Source organism: Saimiri boliviensis, chromosome 5, assembly GCF_048565385.1.
Source record: "Saimiri boliviensis isolate mSaiBol1 chromosome 5, mSaiBol1.pri, whole genome shotgun sequence".
NCBI classification, from domain to species: Eukaryota; Metazoa; Chordata; class Mammalia; order Primates; family Cebidae; genus Saimiri; species Saimiri boliviensis.
Genome location: NC_133453.1, coordinates 129,053,227 through 129,077,437, shown reverse-complemented (window position 1 = coordinate 129,077,437; position 24,211 = coordinate 129,053,227). Strand labels below are relative to the sequence as shown.

The 24,211-nt window shown below is 47.2% G+C and overlaps 1 protein-coding gene across 3 annotated transcripts in view; it reads right to left on the bottom strand.

Moving 5' to 3' along the window:
- The window catches only part of AP3B2 (adaptor related protein complex 3 subunit beta 2), a 43,817-nt gene that overhangs the window by 6,231 nt on the left and 13,375 nt on the right, over positions 1 to 24,211 (bottom strand). For 2 of the 3 annotated variants that reach the window (XM_039479856.2, XM_074399952.1), the window contains exons 2-16: positions 22,288 to 22,363; positions 22,069 to 22,143; positions 21,648 to 21,743; positions 13,834 to 13,994; positions 13,533 to 13,599; positions 13,258 to 13,440; positions 12,894 to 13,177; positions 12,674 to 12,728; positions 12,226 to 12,297; positions 10,588 to 10,650; positions 10,145 to 10,277; positions 9,768 to 9,877; positions 8,957 to 9,133; positions 1,304 to 1,490; positions 3 to 121 (exon numbers count right to left, since the gene is read on the bottom strand). In XM_039479856.2, the coding sequence (XP_039335790.1) occupies positions 3 to 121; positions 1,304 to 1,490; positions 8,957 to 9,133; positions 9,768 to 9,877; positions 10,145 to 10,277; positions 10,588 to 10,650; positions 12,226 to 12,297; positions 12,674 to 12,728; positions 12,894 to 13,177; positions 13,258 to 13,440; positions 13,533 to 13,599; positions 13,834 to 13,994; positions 21,648 to 21,743; positions 22,069 to 22,143; positions 22,288 to 22,363 (1,858 nt within the window). The other variant, XM_074399953.1, reaches the window with a different exon arrangement.

The following is a 24,211-nucleotide window of genomic DNA, read 5'->3' as shown; positions in this document are numbered from 1 at the left end:
ACCTCCACATTGCGCACAGATGGGTCTGGGGCTTCCTCTGGCCAGTCTGGGAGCTCCTGGTAGCCTGTGGCCTTGGCATTGAGCAGATGGGACAGTGAGCCCAGCTGGAAGTGGTCCCGGTCTGGGGATAGGTTTAGAGGTCAGGCGGGTAGCAGCAGTGAGGGAATGCGCTGGAGCTGTTTCCCAGGTGGGGCTGGGTCATGATTCTGATCGGGACTTCCCAGGTGGGTAGGGGAGGGAGATGGATGTGTCGCCTAATGGCTCTTCCACTCTGACTGCACCTTTAGGCCCACATGCTAGAAGAAAAGGCTGTCTGGCCAGGCCAGAGCAGGGACTGAGGGCCAGGGAGAGACACCTGCAGAGGTGGGTAAGAGGAGACTCTGGGCCCAAAGATGCAGCAAGCCTGTCTGCTCAGGAAGCATGTCTAGTCAGGGTCTGGACTCAGTGGGGAGGGGTAAGCAGTCAGAGCATGAGTGCACGGAGTCGGGGTTAGAGGTCAGGCACTGCTAGAGGAGGACAGCACAGGCCTGTGAGGATGGTGTCAGGGAGAAAGAGACTGTTGCCTTCTTTCCGGGAGATTTTCAAAGCTATCCCTACCCTCAGAATCTCCCCAATCCTTAGGTCCAGGGAAGAGAAAAGCAGCAAAACAATACCAAGGAGAACTGAGCTTTGTGAAGGAGGCTCCTCTCCTGTGTAGGTTCCTGGCTTCCACTCCTGGGGTCCGGAGAGCCAGTGGGAGGACCCTTCCCTCCCAGGCCCCTCTCAGGGCCCTTGTCATGAGAAGAGGCCTTAAGGGCCAAGTCCAGGAACAGAGGCAAGGCTGAAGGCCTGGGGCCTGGGATTCGGACTGACCTGTAGTGACTAAGCTCACAGAGTGCAGGCAACTGCTTTCTCAGGACCTTTATAAAAATACACACCTCTCTTTTGTGTGTTGTTTTGCTTTCTGCCTTCCTGGGTCCTTGGTATTTAAGATCTTGGTATGTATTCCAAAGCCTAGTGTCTGCTCAGGGAGGGAAATGGAAAGGGGAGCCTGAGAGGAGTGGAGGCAGGAGCCCGTCCTTGCTAGGAAGGCAGACCCTCAGGTGAGATGATGTGAGCAGTGGTTGTGGGCAGGTAAAATAGTAATTCCTGGTGCCACAGAAGGGGCAAAAGGAGTGAGCTGGGGGTAGGACTGTATTTCCCCAGAAGTTCTGACCACAGAAGCATGGTGCCTGGCTAGGGGCCTCAGGAAGGTCTGGGACAGAGACTCTGGCCAGTTTCTTCCCATTCCCCTAGGAAGGTTACCCTTGATTTCAGTTCCCACCTTTGAAGGATGACTCCAAGACTGGAGCTGGTTTGGGTGCCAGGAAGAGCTTCTTGGCATGGCGGCTGAGGGCCCCACCCTGCTCAGAAGGGACGATGAGCTGCCGGGTAAAGCGTGCCCGGTCGCGAATATCATAGTTCTGGTCATACTTGGCCAGACTCAGCACATATTGGGTCAGCAGCTTGGTCTAGAGGAACAGGAAGAGGTGGGTCAGCTGACAGAGAGGATGGGGACACAGGAGGCTCGGAACCAGATTCTTTAATACCTGCAGGCAGAATGTCTCCTCTCCCTGCTTAGGACTGGCTGCCTCACCCAGCTGTCTCTCCCTCCTGCCCTTGTTTTGGGCTCAGCATTTTCTCTCATTTCTCTGGCCCTGCCTCTGGTGACCCCAACTTTGACAACTGCCTTGGGCCAGCAAAAGAGGTTTTCCTTTTGGCCTTTCCCCATTCCTGGCTCTGGGCTCCATTCTTCCCTAGGTTTGTGGTCCCTACCACTCCAGGCCTGTCCAGCCTCTTTACTCTAGGGTAGCAGGGTATGTGGAAGTCTGGAACACTCTGCTGGACTTCACAGTTTCCAGGCTCCATCACCCAGGGGGGAATTAGACAACAAAAAGAGAGTGGAGATAAATAGGGGTCCCTTTGGCAGGGCCCACCCTCATTCCCTATCTACCCACTTAGTAGATTTTGAGCAGCCCAGGCATCTCAGAGGCCTTGATCCTTCCCTGGAAGGTTATAATGACATCAAGGCAAACTGCAGCTGCCCGTGGGTTTGCCAAGGTCATTAGGGTTCACAGTCTGCAGTCAGGGAAGCTACAACTGCAGACCTAAAATCTCTTCATTTCTGCCGTGATCTTGGCCTAATCTACTGCCTTAACATGGCAACGTGGTAGCAGCCATCACTTATGGAGTGCCTTCTGGCACCAAGCACTGTGCTAGGTGCTTCACACTACCTCACCTAATCTCCCCAAACCTTCTGAAAGGTAGGTATTATTGCCCCCATTTTACAGAAGAGAAGCAGAATCATTAAGGGGCTTTTCCCAGGCTGAGGACCCCATCAGTACCCCGTCTAGGCTTGCATCTGCTGGAGCTGCACCCTTCACCGCCTACCTGCTGACATAAGGAGCCTGCCCTGGCCCAGGTCTCCATGTTTTCATCTCTCGTGACCAAAATCAAAACCACCAAGTAGTCAACAACCAGAGTGCCCAGGGGCATCAGGGGCCAGCAGGAGGGAGCCTGGAACTGACTGATCTTCCTGAGGCTTATGGTAACATACTGTCACATGCAGCCTTGGACATGGTTAACACAGCTGATCTGGCAGGAATATCAAGCAGATGTCCATGCAGTCCCTATCAACATACAAATGATATTCTTCACAGAAATAGAAAAAGCAATCCTAAAATTTATATGGAACCACAAAAGACCCAGAGTAGCCAAAGCTACCTGAGCAAGAACAAAACTGGAAGAGTAACATTATCTGACTTCAAATTATACTACAGAGCTATAGTAACCAAGGCAGCATGGTACTGTCATAGAAACAGACATAGAGACAAATGGAATAGAATAGAGAACCCAAAAATAAGTCCATACATCTACGGTGAATTTTCTTTCTTTCTTTCTTTCTTTTTTTTTTTTTTGAGAAGGAGTTTCACTCTTGTTGCCCAGGCTGGAGTGCAGTGGTGCAATCTCGGCTCCCTGCAACCTCCGCCTCACAAATTCAAGCGATTCTCCTGCCTCAGCATCCCGAGTAGCCAGGATTACAAGCACCTGCCACCATGCCCAGCTAATTTTTGTATTTTCAGTAGAGATGGGGTTTTGCCATGTTGGCCAGGCTGGTCTCGAACTCCTGACCTTGGGTGATCCACCCACCTCGGCCTCCCAAAGTGCTGGGATTACAGGCTGAGCCACCACACCCAGATGAGAATTCATTTAGGACAGAGTTGTCAAGAACATACAATAGAGAAAGGAGTGTTTCTTCGGTAAATTGTACTGGCAAAACTGGTTTTCCATATGGAGAAGAATAAAACTAGACCCCTATCTCTTGCCATATGCAAAAATCAAATCATAATGGATTAAAAACTTAAATCTAACACTTCAAACTATGAAACTACTGAAAGAAAACTTTAGAGAAATTCTCAGGGACATTGTAGTGGGCAAAGATTTCTTGAGTAATACCCTACAATCATAAGCAACCAAAGCAAAATAGACATGGGATCACATCAAATTCCAAAGCTTCTGCACAGCAAAGGAATCAACAAAGACAAGCCACAGAATAGGAGAAAAAAAATTGCAAACTACTCATTTGACAAGAGATTAATAACCAGAATATATAAGGAGCTCAAACAACTTGAAAAAAAAATCCAATAATCTGATTTAAAAATGGGCAAAAGATCTGAGTAGCCATTTCTGAAAAGAAGACATACAAGTAGCAAACAGGTATATGAAAAGGTGATCAACATCATTGAACAGCAGAGAAATGCAAATCAAAACTACAATCAACGGCCAGACATGGTGGTTCATGCTTGTAATCCCAGGACTTTGGGAGGCTGAGGCAGGCGGATCACCTGAGGTCAGGAGTTTGAGACCAGCCTGACCAACATGGTGAAACCCCATCTCTACTAAAAATATGAAACTTAGCCAGGCATGGTGGCACATGCCTGTAGTCCCAGCTACTCAGGAGGCTGAGGCAAAAAAATCACCTGAACCCCAGAGACGGAGGTTGCAGTGAGCCAAGATTGCACCACTGCACACTCCAGCCTGGGTGACAGAGCAACACTCTGTTTCAAAAAACAAAACAAACAAACAAAAACACAATGATACATCATCTCACCCCAAGTAAAATGGCTTACATCCAAAAGATAGCCAATAACAAATGCTAGCAAGGACATGGAGAAAAGGCAACCCTTATACACTGTTGGTGACAATGTCTATGAAGAACAGTTTGGAGGTTCCTTAAAAAACTAAACGTAGTGCTACCATATGATCCACCCCAATCCCAATGCTAGATAATACACCCCAAAGTAAAGAAATCAGTAAATTGAAGTGATATCTGTACTCCCATAGACACTGAGTGTTTATTGTAGCACTGTTCACAATAGCCAAGATTTGAAAGCACCTTAGGTGTCCATCAACAGACAAATGGATAAAGAAAATATGGTACATACAATGCAGATTGAGATCCTGTCATCTGCAACAACATGGATAGAATTAGAGGTCATGATGTTAAGTGAAATAAGCCAAGCACAGAAAAACAAACTTCACATTTTCTCACTTATTTGTGAGGGCTAAAAATTGAAAGAATTGAACTCATGGAGAGAGAGAATAGAACAATGGTTACCAGAGGCTGAGAAAGGGTACTGGGTGGGGGAAAGCGGGATGGTTAATGGATACAAAAGTATACTTCTATAGAATGCATAAGATCTACTATTTGATAGCCCAACAGAGTAACCACAGTCAACAATACTTTATTATATATTTAAAAGTAACTAAAAGAGGCCAGGCGCTGTGGCTCTTGCCTGTAATCTCAGCACTTGGGGAGGCCAAGTTGGGTGGATGATGAGGTCAAGAGATCAAGACCATCCTGGCCAACATGGTGAAACCCCATTTCTACTAAAAATACAAAAATTAGCTGGGCATGGTGGAGTGTGCCTATAGTATCAGCTACTCAGGTGGCTGAGGCAGGAGAATTGCTTGAACCCGGGAGGCAAAGGTTACAGTGAGCTGAGATCACGCCACAACACTCCAGCCTGGTGACAAGAGCAAGACTCTGTCTCAAAAAAAAAAAAAAAAACGGAGGCCGAGGTGGGTGGATCACGAGGTCAAGAGATCGAGACCATCCTGGTCAACATGGTGAAACCCCGTCTCTACTAAAAATACAAAAAATTAGCTGGGCATGGTGGCACGTGCCTGTAATTCCAGCTACTCAGGAGGCTGAGGCAGGAGAATTGCCTGAACCCGGGAGGCGGAGGTTGCGGTGAGCCAAGATCACGCCATTGCACTCCAGCCTGGGTAACAAGAGTGAAACTCCGTCTCAAAAAAAAAAAAAAGAATTGGATTGTTTGTAACACAAAGATAAATGCTCGAGGGAATGGATACCCCATTCCCTGATGTGATTATGTATTGTATGACTGTATCAAAATATCTCATGTACCCCATAAATAGATACACTTACTATATATACATAAATTTAAAAAATAAAAAAAAATAAAGACGGTCTTGCTAGCAGACTGGCTCTAAAGACTTTCTCCCTTATGACTTTGGAGAAATAAGCATCCATGTTGGGAAGCCCACATGGCAAGGAACTAAGGATGGCCTCTAGAAGGCCCCAGCGGACAGCCGGCAAGAAGCCAGGGCCACAGTTCTACAACCGTAAAGAAGTAGATCCTGGCACCATGTAACTTGGAAGTGAACCTTTCCCCAGTACAGCCTCCAGATAAAAACTCAGCCTTGGCTGACACCTCAATTGTAGCCTTGCATAAGATCCAACTAAGCCATACCTGAACTCTCTACCCATAGACAGTGTGAAAATAAATGTGTGTTGTTTGAAGCCACTAAATTTAATTTATTATGTCGCAGAAAACTAATATAATTGATTAAAAATGTGAAAGTAGAAAAAAATTTGGAGAAAATTATGTTGTATTTTTATGTATATATTTATATATGTGTTTATTTTGAGATGGAGTCTCGCTCTGTGGCACAGGCTGGAGTGCAGTGGTGCCATCCAAGCTCACTGCAACCTCTGCCTCCTGGGTTCAAGCAATTCTCCTGCCTCAGTCTCCCAAGTAGCTGAGATTTCAGTGCACCACCATGCCCAGCTAATTTTTTTGTAGTTTTAGTAGAGACAGGGTTTTGCCATGTTGGTCAGGCTGGTCTTGAATTCATGGCCTCAAATGATCCACCCACCTCGACCTCCCAAAGTGAATTACAGGTATGAGCCACCGAACCCAACCTGGAGGAAATTCTAAGTGAAAATTTTAACGGGAATGTGAATGGGAAAAAAATCTTACTAAATTTGAAAGCATTGGAAAGAAGAAGAAAAGTTTAAAATATTGGACAATAGACAAATGTACAACTTCTGAATGACTATATATGGGAATAAAAAATAAGGAAATATAAAGTTAGTGATGGTCTTTTCTAAGTGGTGGACTTATGAATAGTTTCAACTTGTAATTTTCTGAGTTTTCCAAATGTTCTATTATGAGCATGTATTGCCTTTAGAATATTAAAAAAGTTTAATTAAAAAAATTTTTAAACGCAATTCTGCAAAATTTATCAGTATCTTCCATTCACTGTAGAGGCAGTCAAATGGGATGGTTGTAGATCCCACTGTGCCTCTGGCAGACCTTCCTGCCACACATCTCACCTGGCGTATAAAAGCAAACTGACCTGCTACACACTTTCCCCAGGTTCTGTACCCAGGTAGCTGTAATAACCACTTTCAGTACCATTCCCCCTTAAGCCCTTTGTCACTGCATATTATGCTTTTGTGGCCTCTGGTCTAGCATCTGACTATCTGCCGATCAATAGCAGGGCAGGGAACTCATCTTGGTCATTTCCTTGGCCTCAGCCTGGGCCAGGATCTGGAATGCAGTGGGGCCATGTCCAAACTGGAGAGAATGACTGAGATTACTGTGTGGCCTTTTAGCAGGCCAGATTGCCACCCATGGTACCAGGATGGGAAGCATCACTGCTGTTTTGTAAGCATGGTCATGTGCACATCCAAACCACCTCCCTTCTAGTACACCAAAGATTCCCCTTTCTTCACCGCTCCCAGAAGAGGCTGGGAAGAAAGGAGAAAGAAAGGGAGGACAGAAATCTTTATTCAATCAAATAACCATTCTAATGGGCCTGCAAAGACTCAGTTTCAGGTGCCTGAACAGCCTACTCTGGGTGACCTGACTGGTTTGGACCTCCCGTGTCCTGCCTAGGAGAGGGTTCAGCTGTATATACCCACAGCTTTTTGTGCTAACCCTGATGACAGCTCTCACTGCTGTGTTTAAAATGTTTATTTTTGTCCTGTTTCTCCTACTTGGCTATGAGCATCTGGAGGCCCATAAACGTCTCTCACTCATTGTCATATCCCGGGGACATAGCACACTACCAGACAAATAGTAGGCCTGTATGTTAAATAAATGAACAAATGCACATGCAGCTCACAGTGACAATTTGGGGAAATGCCATGCAGACAGGCCCAGGCTTATAAAAACATGCCAACCTCACCATTCTGGGGTTCAGGACTCTGGCTCAGTGCTGAGCATGTCAGAGTCCCGCCCACCTGGGTGGCTCCCCACCCCTGCTGCTTCATCTTTTCAGACATTCCTCCCACCTGCTCCTTCCTCCCACTTGAACAAAGGAAGTACACAAATATTTGTTCAATGATTGAATGCTTCCCTGTGGTGCTCCCTGTCTCTCTAACGTCTCTCTCTCCAATCTGCTTTGCCCACAACACCGATACCCACAGACTCAGTTGCGTCCACATATAACTGCTGCTCTTTCTGACTCCTGATTAGAGTCCCAGCACTTGGTGGCCCTGCTTACCTCAGCTTGAGTCTCTGGGCCTCACTCTGGCCAAAGACGACACTGAGAAATAATACAAGTGCCACCATCCAAAGACTCCCATGCACAGTGCGCATGGCAGGGACGCTACAGTCTCCAGGGTATCCCTGCTATAAATTTGTAGACTTCAGCCACCTACCCAGATATTTTCCTTCAAGAATTGGCAGAGTCTTTTTATAAAGGGCCATCAAATAACTATTTTAGGCTTTGCAAGCCATACAGTCTGTTGCAACTAGTCAACTCTGTTGTTGTAGCACAAAAGCGGCCATAGATAGTTTGTAAACGAATGAGCAGGGCTGTGTTCCAACAAAACTGCCTTCTTTTTTTTTTTTCCTTAGACCCAAGTTCAAGGGACCAACAAAAGTTTATTTACAAAAATAGGCATAGGCCAGATTCAGGCTATGGGCAGTAGTTTGCCAATCCCTGTCCTGCTGAACTGAGTTGGAGAGTGTGGAAACTCATGGTGTTTTATGTCCCTGACACCTTGAGAAGCTCAGCACATTGCTTTATTTCAGCACAATCTCCTGGAACCATCTCAGGAGATGCCAGACACTAGGAGGCTCTGAATGCCCTGATACCACAACTTAGTTGAGCCTCATCCTTGGCTATATGTCTCTTATAACCTTTCACCTTGGGAATGATAGTGGCCACCAGTACCACCCAAGCCCAAGCAGAGATTCACCCCCTATCTTTGGCACAGACTGGCCAAGCATTGTCAAGCTTTGGGAAGGATCACAGACCACATCTCCTGGGATGCATGTGCTCCCATCAGTATTTGCCACCGTTGGGCCCTTCCCTTATCCCAATCAACTGTGGTTCTTCACAGCCTCAGAGTTCCAAGGTAGCAGACTAGAGGTTATAGCTTCATAGGAGAGCCTCTTCAACAGTGACTACCAGCACTACAAGGCCTTTGAGTCCCCAGAATAGCTGTGGACATTCGAGTAGCATTGGTTACCTGGGCAGACCAGCCACCTTCCCTGATTATTTTCCAGAATAGGAGCTAGAGTTCAGCCCTGCCTAGGGAGGGCCGAAATAATACTGTCTAGGGAATTTCTGGGGACCAGAGTATTTGGTGGGGGGGCGATCATCGCTCCATCTTTACCTGTTTAGAGTTCGTCAGGTAGAGCTTGGCTGCCAGGTTGATGACCTGCAGCTTGACAATATCCTCCTCTGCTGTGAATGACTTGGCCATTTTTCTTAAGACATCAGGTGCAATCCTGGGGACATGCTCACAGTACTCTCCAATGAGCCACAGGATGCTGGCTCGGGCCATGGGCACCTGTGGTTGCAGGAGAGGAGTTATCGTTGGGTAAATATGGGAAAGTGGGTGGGTGGGAATTGGACTTCCAGGGGAACAGCACTCCTCATCTGTGCTGGCCTATTGTATTATGGGTTCTCTGGAAATGGGATTTGGGGGTGGTGGGAGACAGAGAGGTTAAAAGGTAGGCATTTCCTGGACAGCATTTTCCCTCTTCTCTAGGGCTTCATTAGCATAGAGCTTTTAAGACCCCAAGTCTGTCATGATGTAAGACTGACTTTCTGGCTTCATTGAACCCTCAGTGCTTTATTTCCATGTTACTCTCCTGAATCTTTGGGAATGTTTGTTTAGGTATTTCAGCATAGTAGTGCCATAGAAAAAACACAGTATTTGTCACTCAGCCATGGTTAGCTAGAGCTTTAGAGAGAAAGTAAGAGTAGCGGTAAAATCCATGATGCTCAGTGAGGATCTCCAAAGGGAAGGTGAATCTTGGGTAACAAGGTCAGGGTCACATGGTCCAGTGTCTCTCCTCCTCCCACCTGAAGACCTAAGGCTTAGAAGTTGCTTTTGATAAGGCTACAGTATTTAATTATATGGTCTTGAAATCATGGGGAGGATCTTGGGGTGGAGACTGAAAATGTGGCTACTCCCTCACCTGGATGTTGTCTGTAAGCTTTGCCAAGTGTTTGATGATCTCTCCATGTTGTGCTGGCTGCATCTGCAGCAATTTCTTAATGACGACCACTGACTCTGCAACCACAAGCTCTACGGAACAAAAATGAGTGTGTGGACCCTGGGACAGTCAGATGGCCACACTCAGACACACCTGCACTCCCCCAGGCCCTTGGCTCTTTTTCTCAACCCCCTGCTCTTCTCTAGCAGCCCTCAGAGGTGTAGGAACACTTGGGCCCAGATCAAGACAGACCAATGGACACACATTGTGCCTAGGCTGGTAGATATCCACTGATCAGCAAAGTCAGACCTGCAGACACTCACTGATCATCATGGTTAGACACTCAAGCAAACACTGACCATCACGGTTGGACAGCAGCTGCACCAGGCCATTGAGGCAGGTGTCACGGACTCGGCCGATGTTAGTTGCACAGCGTCCAATGGCCTGGATTGTGGCTGCCACAAAGTCCTTGTCCATGCTGCGAATATAGGTCTGTGGAATATGACAAAGAAATCCCCCAGTGACCCTGCAGGCTTGAGGGTGAACTTCAAGAAGGCAGTTGCCCCTCATTTTATGACTCATCATGCCAGAGACTAAGACTTGGGAAAGAGAGTGATACCTCCACCCCCAATCAAGTGATTATTTGGCCCAAAGCCAGCCAAAGACATTGGAAGGGGAACATAAGATAATAATTTCTCCAGCTTTGGGCTCATAAGAGGAGGTTAGACCCACCAGGGCAATTGAGCACAGGGATCTGATGGGCACTTCTCCCAGACCATTCTGACTGGGAGCTGGCCTGTACCTGGAATTCCCGTAGGACAGTAGGAATGTTGGTCTCATTGGCCAGGTTTGTCAGCACTTCCAGCTGCAGGGAGGGGTGGAGAGGCAGAAAATGGGTGGGGTGGCCAGTGGGCTTTCTGTGTTTTCATTCCAAATACACTTCGCAGACCAGAAAACAATCCTCATGACAGCCCTGCATCATCCTCAGACTGATGAGGGAACTGACAGGTTATGAAACTTGTCTAGAAATCAAGAGGACCAGTTTCCCTACAGAGTATGCTTATAGTATGGTCATGTCACCTCCCTACTCCATTGAAAACGTAAAGCTTCCTGTCGCTTTCAGGATGAAGACCATCGTTTTCGCCATGGTCTGTAAGTCCCTGAATGATCTGCCTGCTGTCTACCTCCCATCTCCCATCACTCTCCCCCTTGCTTTCCAGGCCCCATTTCCACTCCATTTCGTAACCCAGGGTCTTCGCAGATGCTGTTTTCCTCTGCGTGGAGCAGTTCTTCCCATTTCTGTCCCTGCATAATTCATGTTCATCTCCCAGGCTTCAGCTCAAGTCTCATATCCTCCAGGAAAACTTCCCTGAAACCAGACTACATGAAGTCTCTCTATTTTATGCCCTTCTGGCTCTCCACACTTTCTTCCATATTTCTTAAACGGACTTTTACATTTGCCTTTGATTAGCTACTTAACGTCTCCTCATTCCCCCATCTGTAAGCTCCACAAAGGCAGGGTCCCTGATTAGTTGCTCCATCTTGCACCCCTAGAACACAGTGGATATTCACAAGGGTTAGGAGGATTAACTGTTGCCAAAGGAAATCACTCAATGATGAGGCAGCAGAACAGTAATCAAATGGAGGTATGGGCTCCTGCCACTTTCCTTGTCTGTGAATGTTTGCAGGAAAGCCTGAGGGGGCAGGCATGTGGGGGCCATAACACTGTGGGTGGGAGACAGAAACCTGCAGTGCAAAAAGCATGAACCTTGGAGTCAGCAAAATAGCAGAACTGTGTGACCTGGGGCAATTACCTCCCAGAGTCTACTCTTTTTTTTTTTTTTTTTTTTGAGATGGAGTTTTGCTCTTGTCACCCAGGTTGGAGTGCAGTGGTGCGATCTCAGCTCACTGCAACCTCTGCCTCCCAGGTTCAAGTGATTCTCCTGCCTCAGTCTCCCAAGTAGCTGGGATTACAGGTGCCCACCACCACACCTGGCAAATTTTTGTATTTTTAGTAGAGATGGGGTTTCACCATGTTGGCTAGGTTGGTCTGGAACTCCTGACCTCAGGTGATCTGCCTGCCTCAGCCTCCTAAAGTGCTGAGATTACAGATGTGAGCCACCGTGCTCAGCCAGAGTCTACATTTTTATAAAAGGAATATAATGTACATATCCTGAGATTATTATGAAGTGATATCAGGTTATTTCATATATGAAGAATAGCAGCTATATACCAGGTACTAGACAAAGAGCAGTTCCCTTCTCCCCCTGACCCTCCTTAGCCCAGCTCCCTGAACAAACAGCTCCCTCTGGGGAAGTCATGGGCTCCTGGGCTCAGCCCCAGAAATAAGCAGGCACCAAAGGGGCCACTGTGAGTTATCTGAGTGGGTCCGTCGAATGGAGAGGGCGGGGAGGCACATGCACTTCTGTGCTTCACTCACCTTCAGGATCTTGATCTGGGTGGGGTCGGTGGACCTGATGTAGAAGCTCTTCAGGTAGGGCTCAAACATACCCTGGCACAAGAGAGGCAGTCAGGGAGCTCCACCGCTGCCCCACGCCTGCCTGGCTGCCCAGAGACACCCCTCCTATCCTGACCCAGCGCCCGGGATCCTTCACTCCTCACCACTGCCCTCCACTCCTCAAGTCTTCCCTTGTCCATCTCAGATCTGACCAGCTCGTTTTCCACTGGGCATCCCACCTCAGCGGCCCCTCAGGATCCAGGCCCTGCTCCCTATCTGTGTTTGCGGTCTCCCCTGCCCCGTCCTCCGCACAGCCAGGGTATTCTTCTATTTTCGCTTTCCGCGGTCCGGGTCCCAGCCCGACAGCACCTCCAGAGCCTGCAGAAGCGGCCCTCGGACTGCGAGGACAGGCCCGCGGTCTCAGGCTCACCCGGCGCTTGATGGACATGGTGGCCACGTTCTGGAGCACGACGTACTGCACCTCACTGCGGAGAGGATGGGTCAGAGGGACAGAGGCAGCGGATGAGGGGAAGGTGGGGCAAGTGGCTGCGGGTAGAGCCGCCGATGAGAAGGCGGCTGCTGGGTGTGGGGGGGCGGGGCCGGGCGGCGCGGGACTAGGGCGGGAGGTGGGGGGCGAGGACTGGGCGCACCTGTGACTGCGCAGCAGGCGCACAAGCGCCTTGGCGATGACGCCCACCTCCGCCTTGGGGGCCAGGTGGAAGTAGAGCTGCGCCACCGCCATGACCACTGCGGCGCTGCGGCTCTGCAGCAGGGGCTTGGTGTTGCGCAGCAGCAGCCGGTGGTCCGGGTCCATGACGTAGGGCTTTCGGGTGGGGAGCGCCGCGGCGGCCGCATCCTCCGATCCCGCGCCCTTGGCCTCATCCTCCTCCGAGCCGTAAAAGGCTTTCTCCGCGTTCTCCTCTAGCAGGGATTCCTGGATGGGGAGACCGACGGGCCTGTGGGCGCCTCCCGGGACGCCCTGCCGCCCGCTCTGCCGGGGCGGGGTCCACTCACGTTCTGGGTGGGGCTCAGGAACTGTGTGCGGGCGTAGCGGGTGAGCATGCTGATGATGACCACCTGGCCCCACTCCTCCACGTCGATCAGTAGGTTACAGAGTTTCCGGTAGTTTTTGTGAATCAGGTCGATGCGCTCGGGGCAGACCTCTTCGAAGGCCATCACCACGCTGCCGGCCACCAGCTGGGGAAAGAACAAAGGCGAGAGGGTGAACGCGAAAGATGGAAGGCCGGCTGTCGGTCACTACCTTTCCCGGAGTGCCTCCATACACTCACCGTGGTCTTGTCGGCCAGAAGCTTCTCAATGACTTCTATCAGCTGATCCTTCTGGTCAGAGTCCAAACTGAGGGAGAAATCGGTTAGGGGAGGTTGCCCTTCTCGGCCTTTCCCAGTATCTGCCCAAGCCATGCTCACCCCCTGCACCCCAACCCTATTGCTCTCCTCCATCTCTGTCAGTTCCCCAAAATGCCTTCCCCAAACCCTCTGAGAAGCAAAGGGCAAGACTTAGGAAAGGACAGCGGTGGGTTGGGAACTAGGAGCCAGCCCCCTGGGGAGCATGGGACAGGGCTGGGCATACCTGTAGAGTTTAGGGATGGCGTGAGCAGCTGTTTTCCGCACATAGGGTGACATGTCCGAGGCGGCTTCCTTGATAGCTAGCATCATGATGGGCACTATGATGGGCACACGGATGCTAGAGAGGACACGGAGGGCACTGGCACGAATCAGCTGGTTGGGGTCCTAGAGGCAGAGGTAGAGGCAGAGCTATGAAAGGTCACCAGGTGCCCTGATGGGGGAGGCCACACCTTTGGAAGTCACTGTCCCTGGCGACCACCAGCTCTTGCTTCCCTGCCCCCTGAACGGAGCCTGGATGGTGTGCCAGTGCTGGGTACATGGGAGACAATTTTGGCTCTGGTTGCAGAAATCTGACACCCCAACAGGTGTTGCAATAGGCAGCTTCACTTCCAGAAAAACTGAAAAAATTTTAGAACACCTAAAGTTGTTGAAACACCTAAAACAGTTCCTGTTCCTTGTAAGGGTTTTTTGGAGGGTGTCTGTTTTAATGCCTGAGGTGACTGCCCAGCAGATGCAAGCTGGTCTTCCTTCTGGAGTTCAGCCTTTTGCTCCCTTCTCCCAGCAATTATTGCAAAAGCTGCTGTTCTTCCACAGTGTTTAAAAGAGGATAGGTGTGTAGCCCCTTCCTTCTTATTTTTTTTTTTTCTTTCTTTGAGATGGAGTCTTACTCTGTCACCCAGGCTAGAGTGCAGTGGCACAATCTCGGCTCACTGAAACCTCTGCCTCCTGGGTTCCAGCGATTCTCCTGCCTCAGCCTCCTGGGTAGCTGGGACTACAGGCACATGCCACCAATGCCCAGCTAATGTTTTGTATTTTTAGTAGATATGGGGTTTCACCATGTTGGCCAGGCTGGTCTTGAACTCCTGGCCTCAAGTGATCTGCCCGCCTCAGCCTCCCAAAGTGCTGGGATTACAGACGTGAGCCACCGCACCCAGCCTCAAGCCCTTCCTCTTTATTTCTATCGCATCCTATACAGAACTTACAAAAGCATTAGTTACACTGTACTGTGATCATGCGGCTTAGGACTGTCTTCCCACTATCAGCAGCAGCTGTAAATTACAGGCATACCTCCGAGATGTTGTGGGTTTGATTCTAGACTTCAGCAATAAAGCAAATGTCGCACTAAAATGAGTCACATAAAGGTTTTGGTTTCCTGGTGCATACAAGTTGTTTATAATTATAACTACTTGGGAACCTGAGATGAGAGAATTAACTTGAGCCCAGGGAGTTTGAGGCCAAAATGAGCTATGTATGTTCATGCCAATGCACTTTAGACTAAGCAACAGAGTGAGATCCTATATCCAAGCAAGAACAAAAGTTTATACTGTAGTCTACTAAGCATGCAGTAGCATTATGTCTTTACAAAAAAAAAAAAAAAGTACACTGGGCGTGATGGCTCGTGCCTGTAATCCCAACACTCTGAGAGGCTGAGGTAGGAAGATTGCTTGAGCCTAGGAGTTTAAGACTGGCCTGGGCAACACAGGGAGACCCCAGTCTCTACCAAAAAAAAAATTTTTTTTTAGTCAGTCCTCTTAAATTCTGTTTTATCAACTAAGTTTATGTAATTTTCTAAATCCTTTGTTGTCATTTCAACAGTGTTCACAGCATCTGCACCAGGAGTAGATTCCATTTTAAGAAAACACTTTGTTCATCCCTAAGAAGCAAGCCTCATCCGTTCAAGTTTCATTATGAGATTGCGGCAATTCAGTCACATTTTCAGTTCACTTTTCATTCTGCTTCTGTCACTATTTCCACCACATATGTAGTTACTTTCTCCACGGAAGTCTTGAACGCCTCAAAGTCATCCATGGAGCTTGCAGTCGACTTCTTCCAAACTCCTGTTCATGTTAATCTTTTGACCTCCTCCCACAAATCATGTTCCCAATGGCATCTAGAAGGGTGAATCCGGGTGTTTCAGGTTTTCAATTTACTTTGCACAGATCCGTGAGAGGAATCACTATCTATGGCAGCTCTAGCCTTATGAAATGTCTTTTTTTTTTTTTTTTTAAGATGGAGTCTCACTCTATCACCAGGCTGAAGTGCAGTGGTGCGATCTCAGCTCACCACAACCTCCACCTCCCAGGCTCAAGCGATTCTCCTGCCTCAGCCTCCTGAGTAGCTGGGACTACATAAGCACACCACCACACCCAGCTTTTTTGTATTTTTAGTAGAGACAGGGTTTCACTATGTTGGCCAGGATGGTCTTGATCTCTTAACCTTGTGATCTGCCTGCCTCAGCCTCCCAAAGTGCTGAGATTACAGGCATGAGCCACTGTACCCCGCCACGAGATGTATTTCTTTTTTTTTTTTTTTTTTTTTTTTTTTTTTTTTTTTTTGACACGGGGTTTCGCCCTTGTTACCCAGGCTGGAGTGCAATGGCGCGATCTCGGCTCATCGCAACCTCCGCCTCCTGGGCTCAGGCAATTCTCCTGCCTCAGCCTCCTGAGTAGCTGGGATTACAGGCACGTGCCACCATGCCCAGCTAATTTTTTGCACTTTTAGTAGAGACGGGGTTTCACCATGTTGACCAGGATGGTCTCGATCTCTCGACCTCGTGATCCACCCGCCTCGGCCTCCCAAAGTGCTGGGATTACAGGCTTGAGCCACCGCGCCCGGCGAGATGTATTTCTTAAATAAGACTTTAAAGTCAAAGCTAGCAGCCTTTAAGGTGAAAAAAAAAAAGACTTTAAAGTCAAAATTACTCCTTGATCCATAGGCTGAGAACTGATCTGTGTTAGCAGGCATGAAATCATTAATCTCCTTGTACATCTCCATCAAAGCTCTTGAGTGACCAAGTGCATTGTCAGTGAGCAGTAATGTTATGAAAGGAATCTTTTTCTCTAAGCATCAACAATGGGCTTAAAAAATTCAGTAAACCATAACTGCAAACGGATGTGCTGTCATGGCTTTGTTGTTCCATTGACAGAGCACAGGCAGAGTAGATTTGCCATAATTCTTAAGGACCCTAGAATTTTCAGAATGGTCAATGAGCACTGGCCTCAACTTAAAGTCACCAGCTGCATTAGCCCCTAACAAGAGTCAGCCTGTTTTTTATTTTATTTAATTAAAAAAAATTTTTTTGGAGACGAAGTCTCCCTGTCACCAGGCTGGAGTACAGTGGCTCGATCTCAGCTCACTGCAACCTCTGCCAGGTTCAAGTAATTCTTTTGCCTCAGCCTCCTGAGTAGCTAGGACTACAGGCATGTGCCATCACACCCAGCTAATTGTGTGTGTGTGTGTGTGTGTGTGTTTGGTAGAGACAGGGTTTTACTATGTTGGCCAAGATGGTCTCGATCTGCTGATCTCATGATCCAGCTGCCTAGGCTCCCAAAGTGCTGGGATTACAGGCGTAAGCCACCATGCCCGGCCTCCAGCCTGTTTTTTTAAAGCCAGGCATTGACTTCTCCTCTCTAGCTAGGAAAATCCTAGATGGCATCTTCTTCCAGTAAGAGGGTGTTTCATTTACATTGAGCATCTCTTATTGAACACAGTCACTTTCATCAATGATCTGAGCTAGATCTTCTGGACAACTTGCTGTAGCTTTTCCATCAGTACTTTCGCTTCACTTTGCTTTTTTATGTTATGGAGATGGCTTCTGTACTTGAATTTCATAAGCCAACCTCCACTACCTTCTTCACTAAGCCTAACCATTTCTAGCTTTTGATTTAAATTGAGAGATGTGTGGTTGCTCCTTTCAGCTGAACACTTACAGGCCATTGTAAGGTAATTAGTTGGTCTAGTTTCAATATTCTTGTCTCAGGGAAGAAAGAGGCCCAAGGTAAAGGAGATGGGGGAACCATCAGAACACATACAACATTTATCAATTAATTGCACTGTCATCTCTGGGCATGGTTTGTGGCACCCCAAAACAATTACAATAGTAACATCAAAGATCACTGATCACCATAACAGATATAATAATCATTAAGAAGTTCGGAATATTGTGAGAATTACCAGAATGTGACAGAGGCACAATGTGGACATACTGTTGGAAAAATGACACTGATAGACTTGAGTGATGTAGGGTTGCCACAAACCAAGTGATGAAGTGCAGTGGCACAATCTCAATTTGTAAAAAGTACAGTATCTGCAAAGTGCAATAAAGCAAAGTACAATAAAATGAGGTGTGCCTGAACTATGAATTTTAGAGAATGATGGAAATAGGGACACTAAAGAACAGATGTTACCCTGACTTTCTGAAATGGAGAAAAACAAGATCCTCACAATTGCAGGTAAAGCTAATGCTAATTCCCGACAAAATTCTGCAACTGACTTTTAAACAGATGGGTTAGAAGCATTTATTAAAAAGAAAGGAGTCTGTGTTTTTTTAGAAACAATCACATCAACTGCTAAAACCTGTTTTCCTTTTTTTGTGTGTATGAACATTTTACTTAGGAAATGATTACAGATTCACAGAAAGTTATAAAAAAAAATCTGTTTTCCTTTTTGATGGGGTATCTAGGCCAGTAGATATTAGTACTGTGTATCTTTATTTCAGCGATGTTTGTGGAAATCTCATAGCATTTCCTGCATTGCCATTTTTTGGGTAGGCCTTTTGGTTCACCTAAGAGCCAAGCATTTTTAAGAGCAGAATTCACATCTGTTTTATCTCTGTGTCACCCACAACTCTTTGCTCATGAAAAGTGTCATTTATTTATTTAGTTTTTGCTATTAAATAAGAGCCTTCTTAACAAGATAGAAAAATGCCATCTGTCTGTACAGTCAGGTGGGTCTACAACTTGGTGAAATGTACTTGGGGAAGGTTTATTAACAGATCACTGTCAACCTGGAAACATACTATGCCTGGTCCAAATAGCTTATCAGTATCTTGAAAGAAGACACAAAATCAGGAGGGACATAATTAAGAGTCAGAATCACCCTGGCTTGGACCCTGTGCTAAACTGCTAAAAATCAAATAGAGCAGGGTTTCATAGGGGGTTCAAGGGACCAACTGTACAAAGACAGGATGTAGGGTGACCTGGATCACCTGCTTGCCAGTCAGAGGTTTGATTACATGATGGGTCTCCTAAGAAAGTGAACACAGCCCTAGCTTGGGCTGATAAAAAGAAGGGAGAAGGCTGGGTTGAAATGATTGGTTCCAATGTACAGGAGAGACCAAAAGTCAGTGACAACAAAAAAGAAAACAAGTTTTAAAGGAATACATATATAGTATGATGACACCATTTTGGGTTTTTTTTTTGGTTTTTTTTTTTTTTGAGACGGAGTTTCACTCTTGTTACCCAGGCTGGAGTGCAATGGCGCGATCTCGGCTCACCGCAACCTCCGCCTCCTGGGTTCAGGCAATTCTCCTGCCTCAGCCTCCTGAGTAGCTGGGACTACAGGCACGTGCCACCATGCCCAGCTAATTTTTTGTATTTTTAGTAGAGACGGGGTTTCACCATGTTGACCAGGATGGTCTCGATCTCTTGACCTTGTGATCCACCCGCCTCGGCCTCCCAAAGTGCTGGGATTACAGGCTTGAGCCACCGCGCCCGGCCGATGACACCATTTACAAAATATTTTATATTGCTTAGGAATATGTAAATTAGAAGTACAGGAATAAAGACATACATATGAATGACAAACAAGAGAAGACACATAGGAGGCTTTGACTGTTTGAGAAATGTAATTAGTTTCATTTCTTATGCTGGATGTATGGATATTCATTATATTATTCTTTATGCCTTTGGTGAACCTGTAGTTTATTTTATTTTTTATTTTTTAGATACAGGGTCTCCCTATGTTGCCCAGGCTGGAGTACAGTGGCTATTCACACGCATAGTCATTATGCAATATAGCTTGAAATCAATTTTTTTTTTTGAGACAGTCTTGCACTGTCGCCTGGGCTGGATGAAGTGCAGTGGCACAATCTCGGCTCTCTGCAACTTCCGCCTCCCAGGTTCAAGCGATTCTCTTGCCTCAGCCTCACAGGTAGCTGGGATCACACCTGCCATCACATCCAGCTAATTTTTGTATTTTTAGTAGAGATGGGGTTTCACTGTGTTGGCCAGGCTCGTTTCAAACTCCTGACCTCGTGATTTGCCCGCCTCAGCTTCCCAAAGTCCTGGGATTACAGGCATGAGCCACATATCTGGCCTGAAATCAATTTTTTAAAATTATAGTTGTGGAGGTTTCAACAAAATATAGTGGTTTAAAAAACACCCCAAATAGTGGTCGTTGTCTTGAGATGGAGCAAGTTGCCTTATGAAGGAGTGAGGTCCCTATCAGAAAAGATGACCTGTCAGAGATGTTCTAGAGCAAAAGCTGGCATGCTACAGCCCTCAGATAAAATCCACCTATTGCCTGTTTTTTATATAGATTTATTGGAACATGGCCACGCCCACTTGTTTATAGCTACTTTTGCACCATAAAGGCAAAATTGAGTGATTGCCTAGTTGAGACTATATGTCCTACAAAATCTAAAATACTATTTGGCACTTTGCAGAAAGAAATTATCACATCAAGTTGGACTAAATGCGCTCTGGTTTTCTAAAAGGGGGAAGGGAGCAGTTGGTAGAGACTGTAGGTGAAAATCTGTAACAATTTCAGATTAGTTTTTATAAAATGACTTAACCCTTATTCAAACCAAAAGATTACTTGCCAATCTAAGATGGATTCCCTGGTTTTGACTTCTAAAAAGATACCTAGCACAATGTGTGGCATGGAGACACCCAAGTATTTGCTAAATGAATGAACTGTATATGCAAGTGACCATGCTTTCTACCCTTGCCCCAAAGAAGCTGACTGTCAACTCCACTTGCTGGCCATAGCAGATTGGACAAGGGGTGGGCCCTGGACTTGAGCAATCAATTCTGTCTGCCCAACAACCTACAGAACTTCTGGATATGAAAAAATGAGCTACACCTTTCAGAATCTCTCACAGAAATGTGAACTAAAAGCAGGGGCTCATGCCTGTAATCCCAGCACTTTTGGAGGCTGAGGCCACTTGAGCCCAGGAGTCTGAGACCAGCCTGGGCAACATGGCGAAATCCCGACTCTACAAAAACTACAAAAAAATTAGCTAGGCATGGTGGTGCACACTTGTAGTCGCAGCTACTCAGGAGACAAAGGTGGGAGAATCACCTGAACTCAAGGAGGTCGAGGTTGCAGTGAGCCGTGATTATACCACTGCACTCCAGCCTGGGCAACAGAGTGAGACCCTGTCTCATAAATAATAAATAAATAAATAAATAAATAAATAAAGGTATGCGAAAATAGGGGAGTTAATGGTTGTAATCAGAGCTGAAAAAGCTGATTTGGGGAGAGAGAATGGCCTTGATATGGCTACATTTACTCTCAAGATATCTTAGACTAACCAGAAAAGCCCTCAGTGGAGACGTCTGCATGCATCTAACATATGTGAATCCAACTAGAAGCCTTGGGCAAAATGAAACAAAAGGTGAGAATGGAGTGGTAGATTCAGGCCATGCTAAAGGTTGAATTCTACCTGGCTGTGGACCACTATTCACACCTTTACACAAAGCGGGGTGAGGGCTAAGGGGCTCTCCATTGTCAGAGACTCTCCACTCTCCAGGGACTCAAGTGGGTCATACTAGAGGCAGCCATTACCATAGGCTCCTGGGAGGAGGAGAGACAGGGGCCTTGGATACCCACTTCATCTCTTCTGCACCTTCTGAGCCTGGCTTCCACTCTATGAGTGTCTGGCTGGCCTCTCCTGACTGTGACCCTCCCAACTTTGGGCAGGTAGGAAGGGGACTACAGAGCCCACTCCCATGCACATGGCCTCTCCCTGGGCCTACTCCTCCAGTACAGCACCAACGAGGCCCAGGCCCTGGGAGGCAAACTGAGACCCCTGACCTTTAGGCCACGTTGGAAGGTGGAGATAGACAGCAGGGCCAGGTCTTGCTGCTCCTCAGCGTAGCGTACCAGGTACACGTAGACAAGCTTCTTTACCTGGGAAGAGGAGGTTTCTCAGCAGAAGGCTTCTCAGCAGGAACCCGTGCCTGCCCCACCTACCCCTGGGATATTATCACCCCAGCCAGCTGTGGTTCACAGGACAAATTCTTCCAGTGGGAGAGAGCACTCCCGAGTGTATCCAGGTCCTTTACCCTGATCCACATCCAGTTCAGGGACATGGAGACAGTGTCTTCTCCTGGCTCAGGGACATTTCTGAGCAGGTTGAGCCCCCAGAGGCTGAATCATTTCCTTCCTGACCCCACACTTGAGTTTGGTCCCCAGAGAGGTGAGGACAAGCCATCCCTCGCTGGGTAGTGCTCACCTCTATGTTCTTGCAGGCCACGTTCTTCACCACTGCGGGAAACAGGTCTGAAGCATTCTTTCCTCGGGCAATCATCTGGGTGGTGGGGTCAAGGTAGGAGAAGAGGGACGAGGAGGGAGGCACAACACTGATTAGGGGAAGGTCCACAAGGAGCTAAGGAGAGCTGCTCTTGGACACCCAGGCCCCACCCCAAGGGAGGCCCCTTCCTGCCCCTCTCACCGCCACAATCCTCTTCATGGCCTCCAGCTTGAGGGAATCCTTGTTGGTGTCCAGCATCTCCTTCAGGTCATCATGCCTGGTGGGAGGCACAAGGGGTCAGCTGAGGGCACAAGGCTGGGGATGGGGTATTAATCAGGAGGGTCCAGGCAGAAAGAAGGGACATGGCCAGGGGAGGCTCAGGCAGGACCCAACCTGAGGAGGGACCAGAGCACAGATCAGGGGAAACATGTAGCTAGCTAATATTATGGGTTGAGCTGTGTCCCTCCTAAAAAGCATATGTTTACATCTTAACCCCTAGTACCTCAGAATGTAACCATATTTTGAAACAGAGTTGTTGTTGCAGATATACTTAGTTAAATGCAATTCCACTCTAGTAGAGTGGGTCTCTTAGTCCCATATTCTGATTTCCCACAAGAAGACTGCCATGTAGGCTAGGTGAGGTGGCTTATGCCTATAATCCCAGCACTTTGGGAAGCCAAGGCAGGAGGATCACTTAAGCCCTAGAGTTCAAGGCCAGCCTGGGCAACATGGTGACACAATGTGTCTACCAAAAATAGATTAAATTGAAATTTAAAAAAAAAAAAGGCACTTAAAGAGACAGACACAGGGAGAAGACCATGTGAAGGCAGAGGAGTAGAGAGATGCATCTATAAGCCAGGGAACACTAGAGACTGCCAGCAAACAATCAGAAGCTACAAGGGGCAAGGAAAGATTCCCCTATGGCTTTTAGAGGGAGCATGGTCCTGCCAATACATTGAGTTCAGACTTTTGGCCTCCAGAGCTGTGAGACCATTCATTTCTATTGTCCCAAGCAACCCAACTGTGGTACTTTGATACAGTAGTGTAGGAAGTGAATGCAGCCAGGAACAGAGAGCCAGAAGACAACAGGAAGGCTTCAGGGTGGGAAAGTATAGACTTTGTTCAGGGAACAGGACCAGCTGGATGGATAAGAAGGACAGGCAGAAAAGAGGCAGGTGCCAAAACAAGAGCAGGGTGCCCCTGCCCTGCCTCCAGTATGTTTCCAAGTCCTGACCTCAGACCAAACTGATTGCAGGGCTGGAAGCATCCCAGAGACTCCATAGATGGCCTCACAATAAAAGCCAGACATGTCACTCAACACTGAACAGTCATTCAAGGAAGTTATTAAACCCTAGTGGGATGAGTAAAGATTTGAGTAAGTGATCCCTTGCACTTGGCTGAGAAGAATAAGGGTAGTGACTGAACCAAATACGCAGGTTTCTTTCTTTTTTTAGATCTCATACTTCATTTTAAGACGTTGAAATTTCAAAGGGAACATTTTGTCAGACTTTGTGAAGTGACAGCAAAATTCATCTGGAAAAAAAAAATCAGTAGGTAAGAACTCCAAAGAATCTTTTTGGGAAAAGAAGGGAATAATGATAGACAACTCATCCTATTGGACTTCAAAACATAAAACCATGAGACAATGATAAAAGCTATATGGTACCAGGTTAAAAATGGAAATTCAAAGGTCATGGGGGGAATTTCATAAAAGGTCCAGCTTGATAAATTAGGAATCAATAACTCACCTAAGGAAGAAAGAACCTTTTCCCCAATCCTTTAATAAATGTTATTGGGACAACTGCTTTGCAGCAAAATTTTTTTCTTTTTCTTTCTTTTTTTTTTTTTTTTGAGATGGAATTTTGTTCTTGTTGCGCAGGCTGGAGTGCAATGACTCGATCTTGGGTCACTGTAACCTCTGCCTCCCTGGTTCAAGGGAGTCTCCTGTCTGAGCCTTCCACATAGCCCAGCTAATTCTGTATTTTTAATAGAGATGGGGTTTCACCATGTTGGTCAGGCTGGACTCCTGACCTCAAGTGATTCACCTGCCTTGGCCTCCCAAAGCACTGGGATTACAGGTGCAAGCCACTGCACCCGGCCAGCAGCGAATAATTTAACTTGTATA